Here is a 20,885-nt window from a genome sequence, read left to right on the forward strand (position 1 = left end):
GAGAGCACTTGCTGCTCTCGCAGAAGGCTTGAGTTTGCTTCCCAGCGCCCACATGACTCACAACTATCTGAACTCGGATTCCAGGGGGTGTGGGGCCTAAGGCCCTCTTCTGGCCTCCACAAGTACAGCATGCACATGGCACACATAAGCCCACAGCAAGTGTAAAGAAGAAAGCCACTGGCAGAGGAACATGAAAATAGGTCAACACTGCAGGGCTCGCCCTCCTCATTCTACCTGGCTGCCTAGAGCAAGAGCTGAGTCTTCCAGCCTAAGCCCAGACCCCCGTGGGAACGCTCAGAGACGACCGCTCAGCGTGCACCGCCCAGCTGACCACACTTGCACAGCAGGGATGACAGGATCTACAGCATTCGTGGGCACGTGCGCTGAGAATTCTGCACGCAGGCCAGTCCTCTGTAGTGAGTGCTGTATGAGTGGAGGGAATGGTTAGCAGATACCCTGCTTCACTCACAGCTCCTCATAGGGTGTGCGTAATCTTGGAACAGCTGGCTGGAATATCAGGTAGAAACAGTGAGGGGTTAGGTCTGACTGAAACAAGACAGCATTTCAGAAACTCACTCCACACCAGACAGATGTGTTTTATTTAAAAACAAAAAACCCAGCAACAGCAACAATACCCTTTAATATGAAAATCTGATTAAACCTTCTGTTAACTCAAGCTCCTCGATACCTTTCAGGAGAGCCAACTGGGTACATGAAAGATTCGCACACAGCTGCCGATAGTTCTTTGGTGGCAAGTTGTTTCACACGAGCTGCCCTCATGATTATTGCACCCAAGTTTTGTTTTTCAAAAGACAGGCCTCAAGACATATGCCAGAGAAAACAGACACACTCTCTAGCAGTCTGAAATTTAAAGTTTAAATGTACCGCAAAAGCAGAACATGACAACACATCATTTATAAAATGAGCTTTTTGATCCTAGAAAACCAAAATAGGGCAAGCTCACAGAAAGAGGGTAACAGTGAGTGGGGAGAGCCTGAAGCTTCCCCAGCGAATCAGCTGGCAGGGCTTCCGTCCACCAACCCAGCCGACTGAGCTCCCGCAGGGAGATCTGGTCACGCGCTGGCGTGCACAGAAAGTGACGGAGTGCCCCGTCCTCTCGCAGCGCAGCCATTTCTTCCTTTCCCGTAGTTTTCTCGAAGTTTTCCTTTGGTTTGAAAGTTGAATTCAAAGGCTTGGGACCTAAGATGGGTCATCAACTGGCATTGGAATAGCACTGAGGAATGAGAGCCCCAAAAGGCAGACTTTTTGATGAAGTTCAGCTCCTCTTCTCAGCGTAAGGATGTCTTCCATGCATCACCAGGTCAAAAGCAGGGCGCTGATGGGCACCCTGGTGAGGTCCTGCAGAGCCATGCGTGCACTCGCTCACTCACACCCACACACACTCGGTTAAGCTTTCAATAAATACAAACATCATCTTAAACCATTTCAACAGAATAACTTAGAAACCCTGCCCGCTGTGGCCCGCTCTGCCTCAGGCCGGCACAGCGCTGCTAGTTGGTGGCGACCCCGCGCTGCTGGGACCTCAGCACCTCCATCTGCTCAGGCCGCAGCACTTTCTTTGTAGCAATAACGGTGTTCTTCATTAGCATGGCCACCGTCATGGGACCAACGCCCCCAGGGACAGGAGTGATATAACCGGCTTTCTTCTTGACTCCTGCGTAGAAACAAGACAGGCAAGCTACGTCAGATACGTGTGGCAAAGATTACATGTATCATTTGTTATGAAAGAAAAGCGTTCAAAGAAGAGCAATAAGATGTAAGAGCCAGGCTGGAGAGATGGCTCAGTGGTTAAGAGCACTGTCTGCTCTTCCAGAGGTCCTGAGTTCAGTTCCCAGCAAGCACATGGTCGCTCACAACTGTCTATACTGGGGTCTGATGCCCTCTTCTGGTGTGCAGGTGTGCATGCTGTCAGAGCACTCATATACATAAAATAAATAAATAAATAAATAAGTCTTAAAAAATGAGAGCTGATATCCATGGGAGACCCCCCCTCTTCTGAGGAAGAGGAGAGGTGGGTGGCGGGGAGGGCAAGCAACAGGGAAGGACTGAGGGGAGAGAAGAAAAAGGGGAAAAAGTGTAAGAACCTTTGTTAGCTTCAAACTGGGTAGGGAAAACAGCATCACTGGGGCTGGAGGAATGGTGCAAAGGTTAGGAGCCTTGGCTGCTCTTGCAGAGGAAGTGGGCTGGCCTTCCAGAACCAGCACGGTGGCTCATGACCATCCCTAACTCCAGCTCCAGGGCATCTTTCAGCACCAGGCACACACATGTTACACATACCTATACATGCAGTTCCAACACCCATACATACAAAATCAATCTTTAGTTTTAGAATTTGTTCTTTTAAACAGCACCTATAGGCCAGGGCACAGCTCAGTTGTAAGGCACTGGCTGTACAAACTCAGAACCCATGTAAAAAGCCAGGTGTGGGGCGCGTGCCTGCAGCCCCAGTGCTGGGAGGCGATAACAAGATCCCTGGGCCTCACTAGTCAGCCAGCCTGGACACCAGCAAGCTCTAGGAAAACACTCCAAGGCATGAACTGAAGACACGAAGGACACACACAGTGATATACAGACAGACACACACGTAACACACACCAACATACATATGCAACACACACATGCATAATAACACATACAGCCACAATATACACACACATACATCATACACACTCCACACGTAACATGTAGACACATACATATAGCATACACACATAACACATAACACAGGAACACCACACACACGATTACACACAAAACAGAAACACAACAGACACACAACAAATACACAACACTGACACATAACACACCCACACAACACACCCACACACAACACACATACACGCAGTTCTTTAAAAAAAATGGCATGTATAGCCAGGCATGGTGGTGCCTCTTGAAAGAAGGTAAAGCACAATCCTGGAAGACTCCAGTGTAAACCTCAGGCCTCCACACACATGCAAACACAAACATATTCCTGTGCCCATACACACGCTGTAAGTAAGTGATTTAAACAATATTACCAAAATAATACAAGTTTAAAAACTATATGCTGGGTGCAGTGGCGCATGCCCATAACCCCAGCCCTCAGGAGGCAGAGGCAGGCGGCTCTCTGAGTTTGAGGCCAGCCTGGTCTACAAAGCAAATCCAGGACAGCCAGGGCTACACAGAGAAAACCTGTCTCGAAAGAAAAACAAAACAAAAAATGTTATAAAAAAAGTGAAAAGAAAATGATCCGTCCTAAATGCCCATGAAAGATAGTATTTATTTACAGATTTATGTTTTCAAAAAACTATACTAACTACCTTCAAAATCCACATCTCCAACCAGCTTGGGCTTTGCGGTGACAGGATCTTGAACTCGGTTTATTCCCACATCGATGACTGCTGCCCCTTCCTTGATCATGTCCGCTGTGATCAGATTTGGAATGCCTGGTGACAGAGAGCAAACAATCAGCAGGGCCAAAGGCAGCACACTTCATTTGTAAACTGTCACTCGTTTTAGGTTCATTGCTTTTCCGTACACAAATGTTTTGCACCGCGTGCCTGCAGTGCGCATGGAGGCCAAAAGAGGGCATTACAGTCACAGGCTACTATAGGCGGGTAACTGGAAGAACTTACTAGCATGTGTTATAAGCATTTAAACACCATGTGGAAATACTCTGAGGGTTAGAAGTACCCTCCTCCAGGCTACAACTGAGTGGCAGGTCAAGCATTCCACCTGCAGCTTCAGCTCCATCTTGCAGGCATCTCAAAGCATCGGCGCTGAGGAGAGCTGGTGGAGTGGCAGGTGGCGGGCGAATGCTCAGGCAACTCGGATATACACATACACACTTTTCTATGGACACTTCTCTGGAGCTCTTACCAGCAGCAGACACCACAATGTCCGCGAGGATCGTGTGCTTCTTCAGCTGCTCTTTGGGAGTGTGTCGGTGAGAGATTGTAACTGTGGCATCACCTGAGAGGCGAAAACACATGCCTTGAGTTGCAAATCCAGGCAGGGATGGAGGTAGGTTTCAGCCATTTGCAGCAATGCAGAAACTCAGCGCCTCTGGAAAATCATGGTCTTGGCACAATTTCTAGATGGCTAATTGTCATTTATCTCTTAAAGCCAATACTTAGGGCAAGAGAAAGGTCAAGGGGTAAGCAGGCCTGCCAAGTATTCCCACAATTCCTGATAGCTTGAGTCCAACCCCAAACCTCAGGACAAAAGAGAACACACATGCTTTCTCTCTCACACTCTCAGATCCGTGCGCGCGCGCGTACACACACACACACACACACACACAGAAATAAATGAAATAAAAATTTAAACACGTTAACACCTGATATGGCATCTAGCACTGTTCTAGACTCTATCCTTTGGTGACATATGTAATCATATTTGTTCCAATTCCTATTTCTTAAGACTTTAAAAGAGTTTTGCCTCTTCTAAAAAAAAAAAAAAGAAAAAATCACCAGAATTACTCAAGGTGAATTTGCTCTTTAATAATGCCAAAAGGTACCTGAAACTGCAGTTTTGCTTTGGGCACAAAGTTCATTATTACATTTCATGCAATTCCTGACTTATCGTTTTTTTAGATGAACTTAACGAAACATGACATAACACGTCCTGTCAGTTCGCTCCTCAGCAAGAGCGTGTTTCTTTTCCTCCCAAATGACACACAGCAGAATACCAGCTTTGTTTGTGTAAGAAAGCTGCTGGTGCTGTCCAAGCCATAGCTGACAACTTCTAATTGCCTACAACCAAGCTTTATTCAAAGCTAACATCTGTCTGAGTCCAGATCCAGGACCCCTGGTGGCACTGAGTGCAGCCTTCCATGATGGCTATTTTCTGAGTGTTGACAGTGGTCACAGGATGGCTTTTGAGAGTTCTCACACAACAGGAAGGGTAACTTCCTCACCCCCAGGCCGTTCGTGGGCTCCGTCCGTGTGCAGCAACATCGCAATTGGCATTCCAACGTTTTTTGACCTGCCAGCTACCACCACATTCTTCCCTAAGGTCGGAATGCCTGCAAAAAGAAACAACAATAAACACACACACACACACACAAACACAGACACGCGTGTGTGCGTGTATCAAATGGCACAGCACAGACACCAACTCTGAATAAATATAATCAAAGCCACATCTGAAAATGTCTCATTGCCTACATCCATGCTTTACTCAGAACTTGAATTTTTTAGAGCTGGTCGCACAAGAAGTGAATCGATCAAATATATAGATTTGCACTTAGAGTTGTCCTGGTTTGTCTCAGAACATGCAGCAGAGGTGGCCTAGGTCATGAATCCAATCATTAGAGTATCAGCCGATCAGGGCTACAGAAGCCTCGAAGAGAAAGTGCAGAGAACACAGAAGCCCTCCAAACCAAAAACTGCCCCAGGGATCCCTGCTGTGGCCATTGTTAACCCTTATACTTCCTTCTCCAAGGCCTGTAGAATAGAGCAGAGCCATTCTAAGCAACAGCCAGGAGGTGAGCCCTGGAGAGTGGGAGCCTGGGCTGCGGGCTGGGGGTGGGGGAGGTCTGATTACAGGTTGAATATCCCTTACCCAACGTACATGGGGCTGGGGATGCCCCAGTGCTGGAGTTATTCAGATTTGGGAATATCTGCATCACTTCTATTTACGCATCAAACTAACAGCACTGGATAGGCCTCAGATTTTCAGACTGGGGCTGCCCAGCCTACACTACTTTCATAATCCTAACAGAAATGCGACTCAAACACACACCTACCGGTTCTCTTAATTATCTCCCACACACCCCACGGGGTGGCCGGCAGCATTGAATACTGGTCCAGGCACATCCGCCCCACGTTAATGACATGAAAGCCATCAACATCCTTGTCAGGGGAAATGGCGTTGCAGATCTTCCTCTCATCGATGTGCTCTGAAAAGAGAAGTCGCGGTTATGATGTAAAGGCTGCCCTGCTCCAGGGCGTTTGGCTCACTGTGACAACCACTCCCTCTGACTTGACAGGGAGATGCACAGAATGAGGGTGCAGGAAACCTAAGTCAAATACCACGGCCAACGGTACTCTCCCCCACCACTTCCTTCCAGCATCTTTTATATCAAGATCTCTGTCAGGCTACCAGGCGGGACCGTGATCACTCACCCCAGCACTTCGAAGGCTGAGGCAGGAGGACTGCTGCAAGTCTTCGGCCAGCCTGGATGGGACCGTGAAAACAGTGAAAGAGTGAGTATTTTAGGCACTTCAAACAGCAGCAGAGCCATCCACTGCCCAGAAAGCATTACTTATTTTTAAAAATACTTTTTTTTTTAATGTGTATGAGTGTTTTGCCTGCACAAATGTATATATACCAGGTTTGTGCCTGATGCCAATGGAGACCAGAAGAGAGCATCAGATCCCCTGGAACTGGAGTTAGGGACAGTTGAGAACTACCATGTGGGTGCTGGAAATTGAATCTGGGTCCTCTGGAAGAACAGCCAGTGCTCTTAACCACCAAGCTATCTCTCCAGCCCAAATCACTGTATCTTTTGAAGCTCAAAACTCACCTGGGAGTGGCAGCTGAACAAGGAGGCCGTCGACGTTCTCATCACTGTTCAGTTTCCTGATTGAATTCAACAGCTCTTCCTCCGAAACTGAGGCTGGTTTCACAACTGTCTCACTGCTGATTCCTAGCGTAAGACAGGTCAAGGCTTAAGAGAATGTGGAGGTACACAGCTCCACACCGTAGGGCTCGAATAAACACTAAGTTCTCCTCTGGGAGCGGGGGAGAGAGCACCAAAACGAGCATCGAAGTGGGCGCCCACCATGGGAACTAAGCGAGCTGCCCACAAGACCCTTCCCAGACAGCATACTCCAACACGAGCTCAGGGCCACTCACGTACTGCTCTGTCCTTATTCAATGACCCCATTTTGAGACAAGGAGCCTGAGACGCAGATAAAATGCCAGCTAGAGAGGGGAGAAATGCCTCAGTAGGATGTAGAGGCCTCTGTGATGTGCTTAGACAGTGAGTGGTATGAAGGAAATGACTTGACTTCTGGGAAGTGGCTTTTGAGTTCTTCACTGATTGAGGCTGATTCGCTGAAAGGGCTCAGGTTTTGGGGGATGGGAGATTTGTGTCTGTCCTTGAGGCAATGCAGATTACCATATGAGAGCAGCTGGCTCAAATGTGTCTGTCTGCTCAGGGGACAGTCAGTGGTCTGAGCACCTGGTGTCCTCACTTCTGAGGTGGCTAAATGACCAACACATGAGCCGGTTCACTGACCCAACACAGAGACTCTTATTGCTCAGGGGAAGCAAATGTAAAAATGTGCTCAAGGTCACAAGCAAAATGTTAAGGTTAAGGATAGACTCCGAGACCACAGCCCAAAAGCCACAACCCGTCCTCCACCAAAAGCCCTCTAGTAGGCCAGTTCTTTCCACAGGAAAGTTTTTGGTTCAATTTTATCACACTAGTCTTGTGTGTTTGAGTTTTCTGTTTTTACTTTTGTTGTAGAGGGTGTTTTTTGTTTTGTATTTTAGATTTTAGAGACCAGGATGACCTCAAACTTGCTATGTGGCCAAGGCTGGCCTTGACCCTGGTCTCCCTGACTCCCACAGCACTGGGATTACGGTGTGAGCTGCCACTCAGCATGCATTAGGGCGGCCTTACCTACACAAACACTTCAAGCCGACAGCGTAGGGCTCTGATGCTGGCACTTACCCACTTCAGCCGCTGCCCTGGTTTTGTTGAGAACATAGGAGTGACTGGCAGGGTTGTCACCAACCAGAATGACACTGAGGTGTGGCCGTTTGTGGCCCAAGGCCACCCACTCTTCCACCTCCTCCCGCACTTCTTGCTTGATCTGCTGGGCCAGCTTCCTCCCAGAAATGACAACAGCCTCATTTCTGCAGAAGGTGACACAGTTACAAACATGTAGCTTGAGTCTTTGCAAAACAAAATAAAACAACAACAAAGAAACATCCAACTAGAGAAAGTTGTTATTGGACACCACCACAAAAAGGCTGGGTTTACCTGTGAGATCTAAAGGATGGTTTAAGGGCCGTCATGGTGGCCGAATGCGTCCTTTTGGAGCACAGAAGTTTACGCTGCTGACCGCTGGCACTTGCCCAGGTAAGATCAAGTCCCAGGGCCCCGCCTCATCATGCCCGAGGTTTTACTCCGTGGGCATTTCCCCGGCCCCTCGCTGCTCTGAAGCCAGCAGGTTTCTCTATGTACTGACATTCCACTTGAAGTCTGTGTGGTGCTGACGGTGTGACAATATGTGGCCACATCTCTTAGGGAGCGGAGCAACATTCTCTCCTTTGTAAAAAGGTTTGTTTACTTTTATTACATGCGTATGGGGGTCTTGCCTGCTTGTATGTAATACCATGTGGGTGCAGTGCCAAGGAGGTCAGCAGAGGGCATCAGGTTCCCAGGGACTGGAGAACAGACAAATGTGAACTGCCACGTGGGCCCTGGGCATAGAACCTGGGTCCTCCGCACGAACAGGTGCTCTTCACCACCAAGCCGCTCTCCAGCCCAGTGAACTGGGCTTTCAGTTTGACAGTACTGTGTAACTAGGTGTCCCTCTTCAAGCCTACTTCCAAGATGCCCGCCCCACCTACAGTCAAGTCCCTTTTAAAAATGCCGCAGGATTGTTTATAAACCTAACACAATGCAATTCTATGTGAACAGTTGTTACATAATATATTGTTTATGAAATAACAGGAAATAAAGACCTACAAATGTTTAAAATAATGGAGAGGACTTGATTATATATAAATTATATCATGTGGTTGGATCAGTAAACACCATACTGGACAAGTCAAATTTCAAAATGCCTGCCACTGCCCAGTCCCTTTTGGGGACTTTCTGACAGTGGGCGTGATGGTTAGTGTTGTCAGCTTGGCAGAATCTAGAATCAGCTGGAAGATAGGCCTTTGGACATGCCAGTGAAACAGCGTCTTGCCTGCTTTACTTGATAGGAGAACCCATACAATTACGGGAGGCACCATTCTCTGACAAAGACAGACGGGTGTGGAGAAGGCAGAAGCAGGTGGAGCTCTGTGAGTTTGAAGATGGCCTGGTCTATAGAGTGAGTTCCAGGATAGCTAGACTACATTTAAAAAACAAAACAAAACAAAAAAAAAACAAACCCTTGTCTTTGGAGGGAAGGAGGGAAGGAAGGAAGGAGGAGGGAAGAAGGGAAGGAGAGAAGGAGGGAGGGAAGGAGAGAAGGAGAGAAAGAAGGAGGGAAGGAGAGAAGAAAGGAAGGAGGGAAGGAGAGAAGGAAGAAAGGAGAGAAGGAAAGAATGAAGGAAGGAGGAAAGGAAGGAGGGAAGGAGAGAAGGAAGAAAGGAGGGAAGGAAAGGAGAGAAGGAAGGAGGGAAGGAGAGAAGGAAGGAAGAAAGGAAGGAGAGGAGAGGAGGAGGGAAGGAAAGACAAAAGCAGAGAAAAGCTGAGTAGCAAGAATCATCCTAACTGTGGACGTGTCGCCAGCTTCCTAAAGTTCCTGCTGCCTGGAGGTCCCCACCATGCCGGACTATCACCTTGAACAGTTGCTTTTGTCAGGGTATTATCACAGCAACAGGAAGGAACTAAGACTGGGGTAGAGTCCTCCTCACAAGTGGTTCTCTGCTCTATCCCCCTGTCCATTCACAGCTCACATTCCAAGGTTATCTATGGCTACACAGCTAGTCCAAGGCCAGCCTGAGTTCTTGAGAGACTGAAGGGTTGGGGAAATAAGGAAGATGTGTACACACTAGTAAGGAATTATACACGCACACACGTGTGCGCACTGTGCTCGGTGAAGATTTAGCTTGTACTTCATGAGAAGTTTCTTTGGAAAGCATAAATGCAGAAAAACCAGTAGAAGCGCACTTGGACCAAAAATGACGGCTGACGTTAGGGACAATGGGTTCTGAGGAGGCCAGTGTTCCAGGTCCTAATCTCCGCTTCAGTGAAGGTTCTGGGTGTTATGCCAATTTACTAAGAAAAAAAAAAAAGGCTGGAGAGAGATGGCGCAGTAGTTAGGAGCACTGTCTGTTCTTCCAAAGGACCCGGGTTCAATTCCTGGCACCCACATGGCAGCTCAGAACTGTGATGCCAATTCCAAAGAATCTGACATCTTCACACTAATGTACATAAAATAGAATTAAATAAATTATTTAAAAAGAGAGAGAGACAGACAGACAGACAAAGCAACACAAACTCAGGCTATACTGTAATGACTTTTCATAACTTAACAGTGAGCTGCTTCCCACTGCGATGAAAAACACGAGCCATTTACTATGCTTCCTCCATCTCTCCAAGGGCCAAATCAAGTCACTGCTTAAACGGAGATAGATTGAGCTCAGACCCAAAATTTTAAAAATAAATAAATAAATAGATTCTAAGTCTGTTCACTTAGATATTAAATGCTTTCACAGATGTGTTTAGGAAAGTTTCCATTAAAATGGCAAAACAGGCTAGAAAGAAGAGATCTAATAAAGTTCTAATAAACATCAAAACTAAAATCCAAGTCAGTAATATTTATTTTCCTCTTAAACCAACAGTTAGTGATTCTCCAGTCAGTCAGTATCCGGGAGGCAAACAGCTATCTATCAAGGTATGCTGCTAAATGTTCTGCTAATTAATGGGCCAGTAATGAGAAACCGCGAGGAGGGAAATGAAGCCAATACTCATTGAACACCAGCTATTTTGCTAACACCTTTACATAAATTACTCTTGGCTATCGTGCGGATTATAAGAACCCTGTTTTATACAGAAAACCGGATAACAGTAACAAACAAGCTTCAGGTGTAAAAAACAGCTGCCACCAAGCTCACTGACTCCTCGGTTCACCATCTCCTAGGCTACGGCACTCTCCCTTCGACCATGGAGTTTGTTCCTGAATCCCTGGGACAGAAAGGAGAGCACTGCCATCATCCAATGTGCAGGACAGTTGGCGCAGATGGCCTCCAGCGATTCGGAGCCCACACTTCTCAGAAGAGCAGACAAGCGTAAGCCCAGCCCGAAGCGCAAGCCTTCGCTCTACCTCTTTGGGCAGTGAATTACAGGATCCGGCACGTGTATTCCACAGACATACGCGACCAGAACTCAGGAAGAGAAAAGGCAGAACAGGGAAGTGAAAAACGGAGCTCCAATCTGCAGGCCGGTCAGGATCAGATCTCAGAAAACCCTGAATAATGCCGCTGCAACTCCTCCACAACTCAGCACCCTCCGCCCCAACACCAGGGCCCCAGAAATGTCTAAGGTCCTCCGCTCGGGAAATCACACCTGTTTCCCCTTCAGCCCGAACAAAAGTCCCACTGTGGAAGGCGCAGCTTTCATCGGTTCCAAAGTTTCAGTCTCAGACTATGATGTGCTGGAGGCAAAAACAACCACTAGTTTCTCCAGGGCACAGGACCGAGGCAATGCAAAGGTGCGGTGCTCTTACGGAGCACCGCAAGGCGCCCCGAGGTGGGGAAGGAATCCACAACCCCTCAGTCTCTTCTTAAGAGCCGACAACTCAATGACCCCCTGCAGGAAATGCAAACAGAACTTTCCCTGCCTTCCTCAGGGTTTGTTTTTTTCCCCAATCAACATTTGGGGGGGGGAGGGGGTCATTTTTTTCAACTTTTAAAGATCATGGTAAAATAAACATACGAAATTTGTGACTTGTGATTTTTTTTAAAAATTGTTATTTTGAGGTTGGAGAGGGAGGAGTCTCACACTGCAGCCCTGTGGTTGGCCTTTAACGCACTGTGTCGTCCAAGATGGCCTTGAACCCGCAGCAATCCCCCGGCTCATAAGCAACCCCAGCGCGCCCGGCTCCAGCGGTGTTCAAGCGTACGGCTTACCCGGTATCAAACACTTTCAGAACGGTGTGCCCGCCAGGCGGTCCACGTGCAGAGCGGAGGCCCCACGCCGGAGCCCCAACACAATGCGCCCTCGCGCCGGCAGCCCCGACAACTCTGGGTCATGGGTTGGCTCGGTAGCCCAGGCTATACAGCGGTGGCTCCGCGGTGGGCTGCGGGCCGGGCATCCTGCGGACCACACCCACCCGGGAGGAGGGAGGTCGGTCCTCGGAGCAAGCCGGCTCGCGGATTTCATCAGACTGCAGCAACCCGGGCGGCCGCTAGGGCCCGGAGGAGCGGCGCTCCCGCCCTTGGCCGCGGCCGCGGCTGGACGGTCCCCGCCAGGCGTCCGCTCTCCACGTGCGCCCCTGCGCCACGTCGCCCCGCCACACCCTCCGGCGGCGGCCGGCCGCGCGGCTAGACGATGCTCCGGGAGCACGGCTGTCCCCGCCGCGCCCCGGGACCCCGGGACCCGCTCCCCGACACTCACCGCACTGCTGCCAGGTGGAAGAGCCGCAGGCGGGCGTGGCCGCCGCGCGCAGGGCGCAGCAGCCGCACCGCCAGCGCGGATAACAGGGAGGCTGGAGACATGGCCCGCGCCGGTGCCTGCGCCGGAGAGAAGCGCGCGCGCGGGCCGCGAAGCGATACCACCGGCCCGCAGAAGCCCCGCCTCCCCGCGCGCCCATTGGGCTCCGAGCCGGCCGAGGAGCCAATAGGAGGGCTCCAGTCTACGTAAATTCGGGACCACGTTCTGATTGGCTGAAGGAGTCAAGCCCTAGCCAGAGGCAGCAGTGGTCCTCTCAGGACAACGGGCTCTGGAATTCATTCATTCAGCCAGCCAGCCAGCCAGCCAGCCAGCCATCCAGCCACCCAGCCACCCACCCACCCACCCATCCATCCATCCATCCACCCACCTATCCATCCATCCATCCAACAAAAATCTGAACCACCTACTGTGTGCTGAGGACCTGAAAGACACCAAAAATATTTTTTTAAAAGAAGAAATCATCATTTGGCAAAATCATACTGAAATTGATCCGGAATCATCAAAGGATGTCAAAACAACAGGGTGAAACTTGAAAAAGGAGCAAGATATTTATCTACATGTTCCTTTGCCGTACAGGGGCTGGAGAGACGAGTCAGCGATTTAGAGTGCTTACTGCCGTTGCAAAGGACCCAAATTCAATTCTGAGCCTCCTAATGGCTCAAAACCTCTTGTAACTCCAGCTCAAAACCTCCTACAATGCCTGCTCATGTGACAAACACACACACATACATACACAAAAAGAACCAGACACTTTCTGGCCTCCGAGGGCCTCCACGCACACACGTGACGTACACATACTTTAAAACAAAGCTTTTATAAAAAGTTTGCCAGGGGCTGGAAAGATGACTAAGTGGTTGAACGCTCTGGCTGCGCTCCCAGAGGATCGGAGTTCCATTCCCTGCACCATATGACCGCTCACGAGAACACAGATCCATGCAGGCAAAACACATAAACTTTAAAAATGAACAAAATTAAGGTTTTTATTTGGGACAATAAAGAACTTGACGTACAGGAACTCCACGAGGAGAGCAACAGAACCAGAAATTTGAACATAGGGGTCTTCCCAGAGACTCATACTCCAACCAAGGACTATTCGTGGAGATAACCTAGAACCCCTGCACAGAGGTAGCCCATGGCAGTTTAGTGTCCAAGTGGGTTACATAGTAATGGGAAGAGGGGCTGCCTCTGACATAATCTGATTGGCCTGCTCGTTGATCACCTCCCCCTGAGGGGGGAGCAGCCTTACCAGGCCACAGAAGATGACAATGCAGCCACTCCTGATGAGATCTGATAGACTAAGATCAGAAGGAAGGAGAGGGGGACCTCCCCTCTCAGTGGACTTGGGGAGGGGCATGCGTGAAGAAGGGGAGGGAGGGTGGAATCGGGAGGGGAGGAGGGAGGGGCTTATGGGGGGATACAAAATGAATAAAGTGTAATTAATAAAAATAAAAAAGAACTTAATGTAATTTTTAATACTTGATTCCAGTGTTTTATGTGTATGACTGTTTTATCTGCACAGGTGTCTTTGCACTACAAGAATGCCTGGTGCCTATGGAAGCCAGAAAAAGACATTGGATCCCTCGGACTGTAATTTCGGCCTGTTGTGAGTCGACATGTGGGTGTTGGGAATGGAACTCCGGTTGGAAGAGCAGCGGGTGCTCTTAACTGCTGAGCCTCCCTTCCAGCCCATACCCTTAAAAAAAAAAAAAAAGGATTAAAATTAACATTACCATTAATGGGATAAACAGTTTGTGGCCTTGATATGAGACATTGACAAAAATGAGTTACTTGATAGTTGTAAACAAATCTGAAATTTTAATTTCGCAACTTTCCTAAACAAGTAGAATTCCACTGATGGTTAATCTTCCATGGATTTAGAGTGAACTTCATGGTGTGTCTGTGAGAGGTTTAGCGGAGGAGGAAATGTCCTCCCATCCCAGGGGCTGGGGATCAAAAGGAAAAAGTCTGCTTGTGCTCCCGTCTCACTGCTTCCTGGTCCACTGAGGTGTGAGCCAGCAGCCTCAGGCTCCTGACTAGGACAGCTGGCAGCAGCTCTGCACCCCCACACAGGACGGGGCCCTGTGCCACCAAGCCACACTAGTAGAATGCTTCTTCCCTGAGGTTCCTTCTGGTCCCGTGATGTGTCACCGCAAAGAAAAAAATGAAGCAACGAATCCTCTAAAAAGTGCTAGGTATTTCTCATGTCCACTTGCAGAAGAGAAACCATGGGACAGTCCAGCAAAAGAAAAAACCTTTGAACCTTTGGAATAAGATAGACCATAATCTATTTACAAGGAAAAAAGTCACTGTATGATGTTTGCCAATTTCCATCTTCAAAAGCGCCAAGATCATGGTAGAACAAGGAGATTAAAGTTCTAGATTAAAGTTCATGGTCATGAAGTGCAACGGGTGACTCAGAACTGAATCCTGAACACGTGCCCACATGGGCACACCCCCCACAATTTAAAAACTAATTATAATTTTAAAATGTACAGACAAACAAAGAAAGCCTACAATAACCCCAACACTGAGGAAACTAAGGTAGGAGGATTACCATCAGTTTGAGGCCAGCTTGGGCTACAGAGCTTCACACTAATCTGCTTTATAGAGTAAAACTCTATCTCAAAACAAACAGCAACAAAAATAAAAACAACCAAACAACACTTTTACTTGATGGCAATATCTATTTGTGAGAGGAAAAACAAAACCAAAACGATTGGCTAAAACAAACGGCCAAGTGTGAGCTGGTCACACTTGGGGCTCTACAAGTATTCTTTGCACTCTGTCACCTGTATGTCTGAAATTATTTCAAAATTTACAAAAAACAGTAGTGTTTCTGAGCTCTCGAGGCTTTGGATGAGGCACCTATGCTATGAATAAAAGAAAAACCTAAGAAAAAGGGTATGGCCTTGAGAACCCACAGTCAGTGGCGGGGGTGGGGGATTGCATGGGCCCACATGTGGCCTGCAGGCCATGTGCCTGCACGCTCTGACTCTCCCCAGCTGACCTCAGTCAGGTGGCATCTTCTGATTATCTGGGCTTGCATGACAGAAACAAACAAACAAACAAACAAACAAACGGGAATGAAAACAGGTGTCTTCTCTCTGAGGGCAGGCCACGTATGCCTAAGCAATGACACCACAGCTGTGTGCAGATGGACGGCGCTAACTCCATTCAGGGCCTTATTAGGGAAGGAGGAAACACACAACACTGGGCAGGAGCTGCGTGGGCAGTTTGGAGGGAAGGAGTTGATGTGATATGATAAAGATCCATGGCATACATGGTATACATGGATGAAATTTCAGGTGCCAGCACCCACACAGTGGCTCATAACATCCCTGACTCCAGTTCTAGGGGATCTGATGCTCTCTTGTAAATTTCATGGGTACCAGGCACTCAAGAATAAATTTTTTTTAAAAGTTTGAAGAAGACTAGCCATCTTACCACTTGGCAAAACTTTGAAAGTTCTCTTTTCCCAAATATGATATTTAAAAATTTTTTTGAGACAGGGTTTCTCTGTGTAGCCCTGGCTGTCCTGGAGCTCACTCTGTAGACCAGGCCGGCCTTGAATTCAGAGATCCACCCACCTCTGCCTCCCAAGTGCTGGGAGTAAGAGCATGCACCAGCACAGCCTAAAATATGAGTTCTTTCAGAGTATCTGAATGGTTTAAATACAGTCGTACATACTTCCACATTTACTTTGTGCCCATGTCTGTATGTGTATGTGCACGTGCACGAGCGTGTAGGTCAGAGGTCAACATGGGGTTGCTCCTCGAGCACTCTCCACCTCATTGCACCCTTCTTGTGTGTGCATTTGTCTGAGCATGTGCACCTTTTTGGGGGTATATGACCACAGGAGCACATGGAGACCACTCTGCCTTATGCTCCTGAGACAGCGTACCTCACAAAATCTGAAGCTAGGCTGATCAAGCTCCAGGGATCCTCTGTCTCTCTCTGCCCAATCACTTTAGGACTACAGGCACGAGCACAAATGGGTTTGTCACATGGGTCTTGGGATTTGAACTCAGATCCTCGTGCTTGTGTGACTAGCACTTCATTACTGACTGAGCCATCTCTCCAACCCCATCTTTTTTCTTCCTTTCTTCCTTTATTTCCTCCCTTCCTCCCTTCCTCCTTTCCTTCCTTCCTTGCTATGTAGCCCAGAGAGTAGCCTCAAATTCATGATCCTTTTGCCTCAGTCTGCTGTTAGCTAGGGATACAGGCATTATCCATCACACCTGACTTCCTAGTGTGGCTTTTTTAAAATGCTTAATAAAACGACTTGCTTCTGTGCTTCCCATGGCGTTATATTTAAAAGTAAGTCATTCGTTTAACAAGATGTTCTTTAGCCAGTTTTGATTTCATTTACTCTCCCTGCTCTCTCCCCACGCTCTTTTTTCCTTGGCCTGTGAGTGCATACACATCTGTGATGTGGGGAGATGTGTGTGTAGAGGCCAGAAGTTAATAATGTTGGTGACTTCATTGACTCCTTTTCCCCTTATGTGTTGCGGGAAGGACTCTGACTGAACCCGGAGTTTGCCAGTTCGGCTAGTCCAGTAAGCCAGCTGGCCCTGGGCATTTCCTGTCTCTGCATCCTGAGCATTGGGATCTAGACAGAGCATCACACCTGCCTGGCACTTGCAGGGGGGCAGGGATCCAAATAAGGTCCTTCTGCTTGTACAGCGAGTGTTCTACCCACTGAGCCTTCTCACCAGCACCTTGGTGCTGGCTAGTTTTGTCAACTTGGCACAAGCCAGAGTTATCTGAAAAGTGAGAAGCTCAGTTGAGAAAATGCCTCCATCAGGTCCTGCTGTAGGGCATTTTTAAATTAGTGATTAACCCACCGTGGGTGGTGTCATCCTTGGGCAGGTAGTCCTAAGTGCTATAAGAACAAGCCATGAGGAACAGGCCAGCAAGCAGCACCCTCCATGGCCTCTGCATCAGCTCCCACCTTCAGGTTTCTGCCCTGTTTGAGTTCCTATCCTGACTTCCTTCAATGAACAGTGATATGGAAGTGTAAGTTGAATAAACCCTTTTCTTACCCAAGCTGCTTTTGTCATGTGTTTCATCATAGAAACAGTAACCTTAACTAAGACATTTTCTCCTTTTGACAAGTGAGATTATGAAATCACTCTGGAGATTGCCTTGGGCAAGATCATAATGTAATAAAGTAAGAACAAGAGGCGTCAGGGTTGTTCAAGGGAGTTAGGACATATCATTTGCTGTCAACTGGGTTTCTGGTGAAATTCCAAGAAAACCGCAAGTTTACTGCTGGGAGTGGAGAAAGGACTCAAACAAATGTCAATTGTTCTGAAATTCTTGAACCTCAGCTGGCAAGAGGCTTCAACCACGCTCCTGGGGTGAGAACGTCTTTCCTTTTCCATGTCCTCCTAACCTTCCTTGTCAAGCCTGCTCAGAACTTGCAGAATTTCTTTGCAAAATAGATTTAATTTGTTTCATCTACCTAACTCCTAAGTCCCCATCAACTTCATCTCCAATAACTTTATTTAATGTAAAAATTGGTGAGCGTGTGTGTGTGTGCGTGTGTGTGCGTGTGTGTGTGTGTGTTTTGTGTGTGTGTGTGTGTGTGTGTGTGTGTGTGTGTGTGTGTACACATGTGCATCATGGGGCATGTGTGGCCAGAGGACAATTTTCGGGAGTCTGTTCTCTCCTGCCACCGTGTAAGTTCTGAGGCTTCAAGTCACCACGCTTGGCTGCAAGTACCTTTACCCACTGAACCACCTCCGTGGCCTCCTGGACTTTCGGGGTTTTGTATGCTTTTTTTTTTCTTTTAATGGGGTCTTGCTATGTAGCAATCTTCCTGCCTCAGCTCTTCTACACTGTGATTACAGCTGTGAGTCCCCTCACCTGTATCTGGTTCCCTTTCTAAAGAGTAAGTGGGTGCTGAGGAGATGGCTTAGCTGGATCCCCAACACCCTTGTAACAGCCGTGTCTGTAACCCAGGGCTGGGAAGTGGATACAGGAATGCCTTGGAGCTCCTGAGCAAGCTAATGGAGTCTAATCGATGAGTTCTAGGTGTAATGAAACTCTGTCTCATAACTTCAGGTGATCAAAAGCTGGAGAGATGGCCCAGCAGTTAAGAGTGCATACTGCTCTTGCAGAGGACTGGAGGCCAGGTTCCGTCACCCAGGCAGCTCACAGCTGCCTGAAGCTTCAGCTCTAGGAGCGTCCAACCTCGAGCCTCTGCAGGCTCTTGTACTCCTGCACATGTCCCCCCCACCCCATATACACACATGTGCATGGTTAAAAATAATCATATAAAATCAATATTTTTATGTCAGCTTTTTAAGTTGGGTATGGTGGCACACACCTTAATCCCAGCACTCCAGAGTCAGAGACAGACAGCTCCCTGTAAGTTTGAGGCCAGCCTCATCTACATATCAAGTTCTAGGCCAGCTTGCGATACGAAGAGAAAGACTGTTAGAAAAGAAGAAAGAAAGAAAGAAAGAAAGAAAGAAAGGAAGGAAGGAAGGAAGGAAGGAAGGAAGGAAGGAAGGAAGGAAGGAAGGAAGGAAGAAACTAAGAGATGGTGAGTGACAGAGAAATACATTCTCTCCATAGGCACCTGCAAACACCTGTATATACACCCACAGACACACATCCACCCACCCACACCCATACACCCATACCCACCCACCCACCCACCCACCCACCCACACACACACACACAGCCTCAGGCTTCAAAAAGCCTTTCAATGTTTGTACACCTTCCTATAAAGAGGCCAAGTTTTTGGATGACTGGTTTCCTTTTCCTTTACTTAACGTCTGGGTTGTCACAGTCTCATCAGGCTGGCTTTTTTCATTCTTTCAGTTCTTCTTTCAGTAGCGAACAGAGAACATTCCTGCTTGCTTCAAAGCCTTTGCACATAGGTCATGTGTTCAGCTCTGAGCCTCTCACCCCCACCTCGCACTGGACAATCTCATTTTCTGGGGCTTTAGCTTCAGTAACACTTAATTTTTCCAGTTTGTTTTGTTTTGCTTTGTTTATTTGATTGTTTTTAAGGTAGGATCTTACTATAAAGCTTTTGCTGTCCTGGAACTCACTATGTAGACCAGACTGGCCCTGAACTCACAGAAATCTGCCTGTTTCTACTTCCCAAGTACTGGGATAAAAGGTGTGTATCACCATTACACCTGGCCTAGCCCCCCCCCCTTTAAACTTTTGTGTGTGTGTTGGGGTTGGGGTTACAATGTATATGAAAGCCAGAGGCTAACTTGTGGGAGTCAGTTCTCTCCTCCACTTGGGTCAAACTTAGGCTGTTAAGCTTGGCAGTAAATACCAGAAATTTGCATGTCATTCTTACACAAGGACCACACTAATTCTCTTTACTGTTCCAATTTCAGCATATGTGATGCTAACTTGAGTAGCCTATTTTTATCTCTCCTGTCAATCTTCCAATGAATTTTATCAATTTTGTGCTTTTCCTCATCCTAGTGCCATGATTTGCAACTATGTACCATGTACTGGGGTGACCGCTGGACTGGACTGCTATCCACTCTGTCAGGGCCAAGGCGCAGCTCAGTCAGTGCACTGAAGCCTGGGGCCCTGTTCCCAGCATCGCACAGAACTGTGCATGTCTGGAAGGCCGAGTCAGGAGGCTCAGAAATTCCAGGATATCCTCAGACATGGTAGGCCTGTGTTATGGTTTTTGTTTTTGAAAACAGAATCTTATTACATAACCCTGCTGTCCTTAAACTCACAGAGATCTGCTTGTCTCTGCCTCCCAAGTGCTGAGATTAAAAACATGACCCACTGTGCCCATGTTTTACGCGGTGACCTTTGGCTCAGCCTGGGTTACACGAGATCTACATACAAGAAAAGAAAAACAAAACATAAACAAAGACACAGACACACACACACACACCAACCTTGTCTAACTCAATGCAAGCTCCAGGAGGACAGAGGCCTAACATTTGTCCTAGATACATATGGCAAACACAGAAGTCTGACCAGGGACTTTAGGTCATTTACAGAATAGAAACCTCCATATGGCATGAGTGGTTTTTTTCCCCCCTGATAAATTGAGATTTCTCTTTCACAGTCTGCAACCTGAGATAAGGAGCAGGAACAGCTTAGAAGCCTTAATGTCTCTGTTCACTCACCTGTGAGGAGTCTAAAAAGCAAGCCCCAGATAGCACCAGCTGTCTGGGAAAGGTAGGAGCTGGAAGTGTCCAAAGTTGGGGGAAGAGGCTCTGTGTGGGTGAGGGTAGGGTCATGCTGGAGTTCTGCAAATGAGGGTGTGGGGTGCTTACATAGAATGAAAAGTTAAGGTTGCAAATTTTGCCTAAGGAAGCTCAAAAGGGGAACCAAATGGTGAACAGGAATGGGGGCAGGGTGGGGAGCAGTTCAGAAGTGGTGGGACGGGATGGTCCTTTCAATATACTTACCTTCTGTTTGCCACATCTGCCCTAACCAGATGGTCTGAAGCTATCTCTCCATCCTGCGGAGCCAGCGAGGACAAAGCACCCAGGCTTTGTTTGAGCCCTGTCTGCGTGGGTCCTGTAGCAAGCAACA

General features: G+C 47.9%; 1 protein-coding gene across 1 annotated transcript; it reads right to left on the minus strand.

The window, feature by feature from the left end:
* Window positions 1-580: 580 nt before the first annotated feature.
* Window positions 581-12,465, minus strand: Mthfd2 (methylenetetrahydrofolate dehydrogenase (NADP+ dependent) 2, methenyltetrahydrofolate cyclohydrolase). The gene is made up of 8 exons (XM_055596493.1): window positions 12,293-12,465; window positions 7,685-7,869; window positions 6,530-6,652; window positions 5,750-5,902; window positions 4,919-5,026; window positions 3,880-3,972; window positions 3,321-3,446; window positions 581-1,675 (listed from the first exon to the last, which is right to left on the minus strand). Exons 1-8 carry the CDS (start codon window positions 12,391-12,393, stop codon window positions 1,512-1,514), a joined length of 1,053 nt encoding a protein of 350 aa, XP_055452468.1. The 5' UTR covers window positions 12,394-12,465; the 3' UTR covers window positions 581-1,511.
* Between the last annotated feature and the right edge of the window lie 8,420 nt (window positions 12,466-20,885).

The sequence above is a fragment of the Psammomys obesus genome, unplaced genomic scaffold (assembly GCF_907164565.1).
Source record: "Psammomys obesus unplaced genomic scaffold, mPsaObe1.curated_primary_1811, whole genome shotgun sequence".
Taxonomy (NCBI): Eukaryota; Metazoa; Chordata; class Mammalia; order Rodentia; family Muridae; genus Psammomys; species Psammomys obesus.

Bases quoted from the DNA above. Each gene is read 5' to 3' on its own strand.
- Mthfd2 (XM_055596493.1), bottom strand. From the start codon at position 12,393: ATGTCTCCAGCCTCCCTGTTATCCGCGCTGGCGGTGCGGCTGCTGCGC. The intron at 3,973-4,918 runs GTGAGGAAGTTA...TTCGCCTCTCAG, and splicing joins AGCCCACGAACGGCCTGGGG to GTGATGCCACAGTTACAATC. The intron at 1,676-3,320 runs GTAGTTAGTATA...GTTTCTACGCAG, and splicing joins TGGAGATGTGGATTTTGAAG to GAGTCAAGAAGAAAGCCGGT.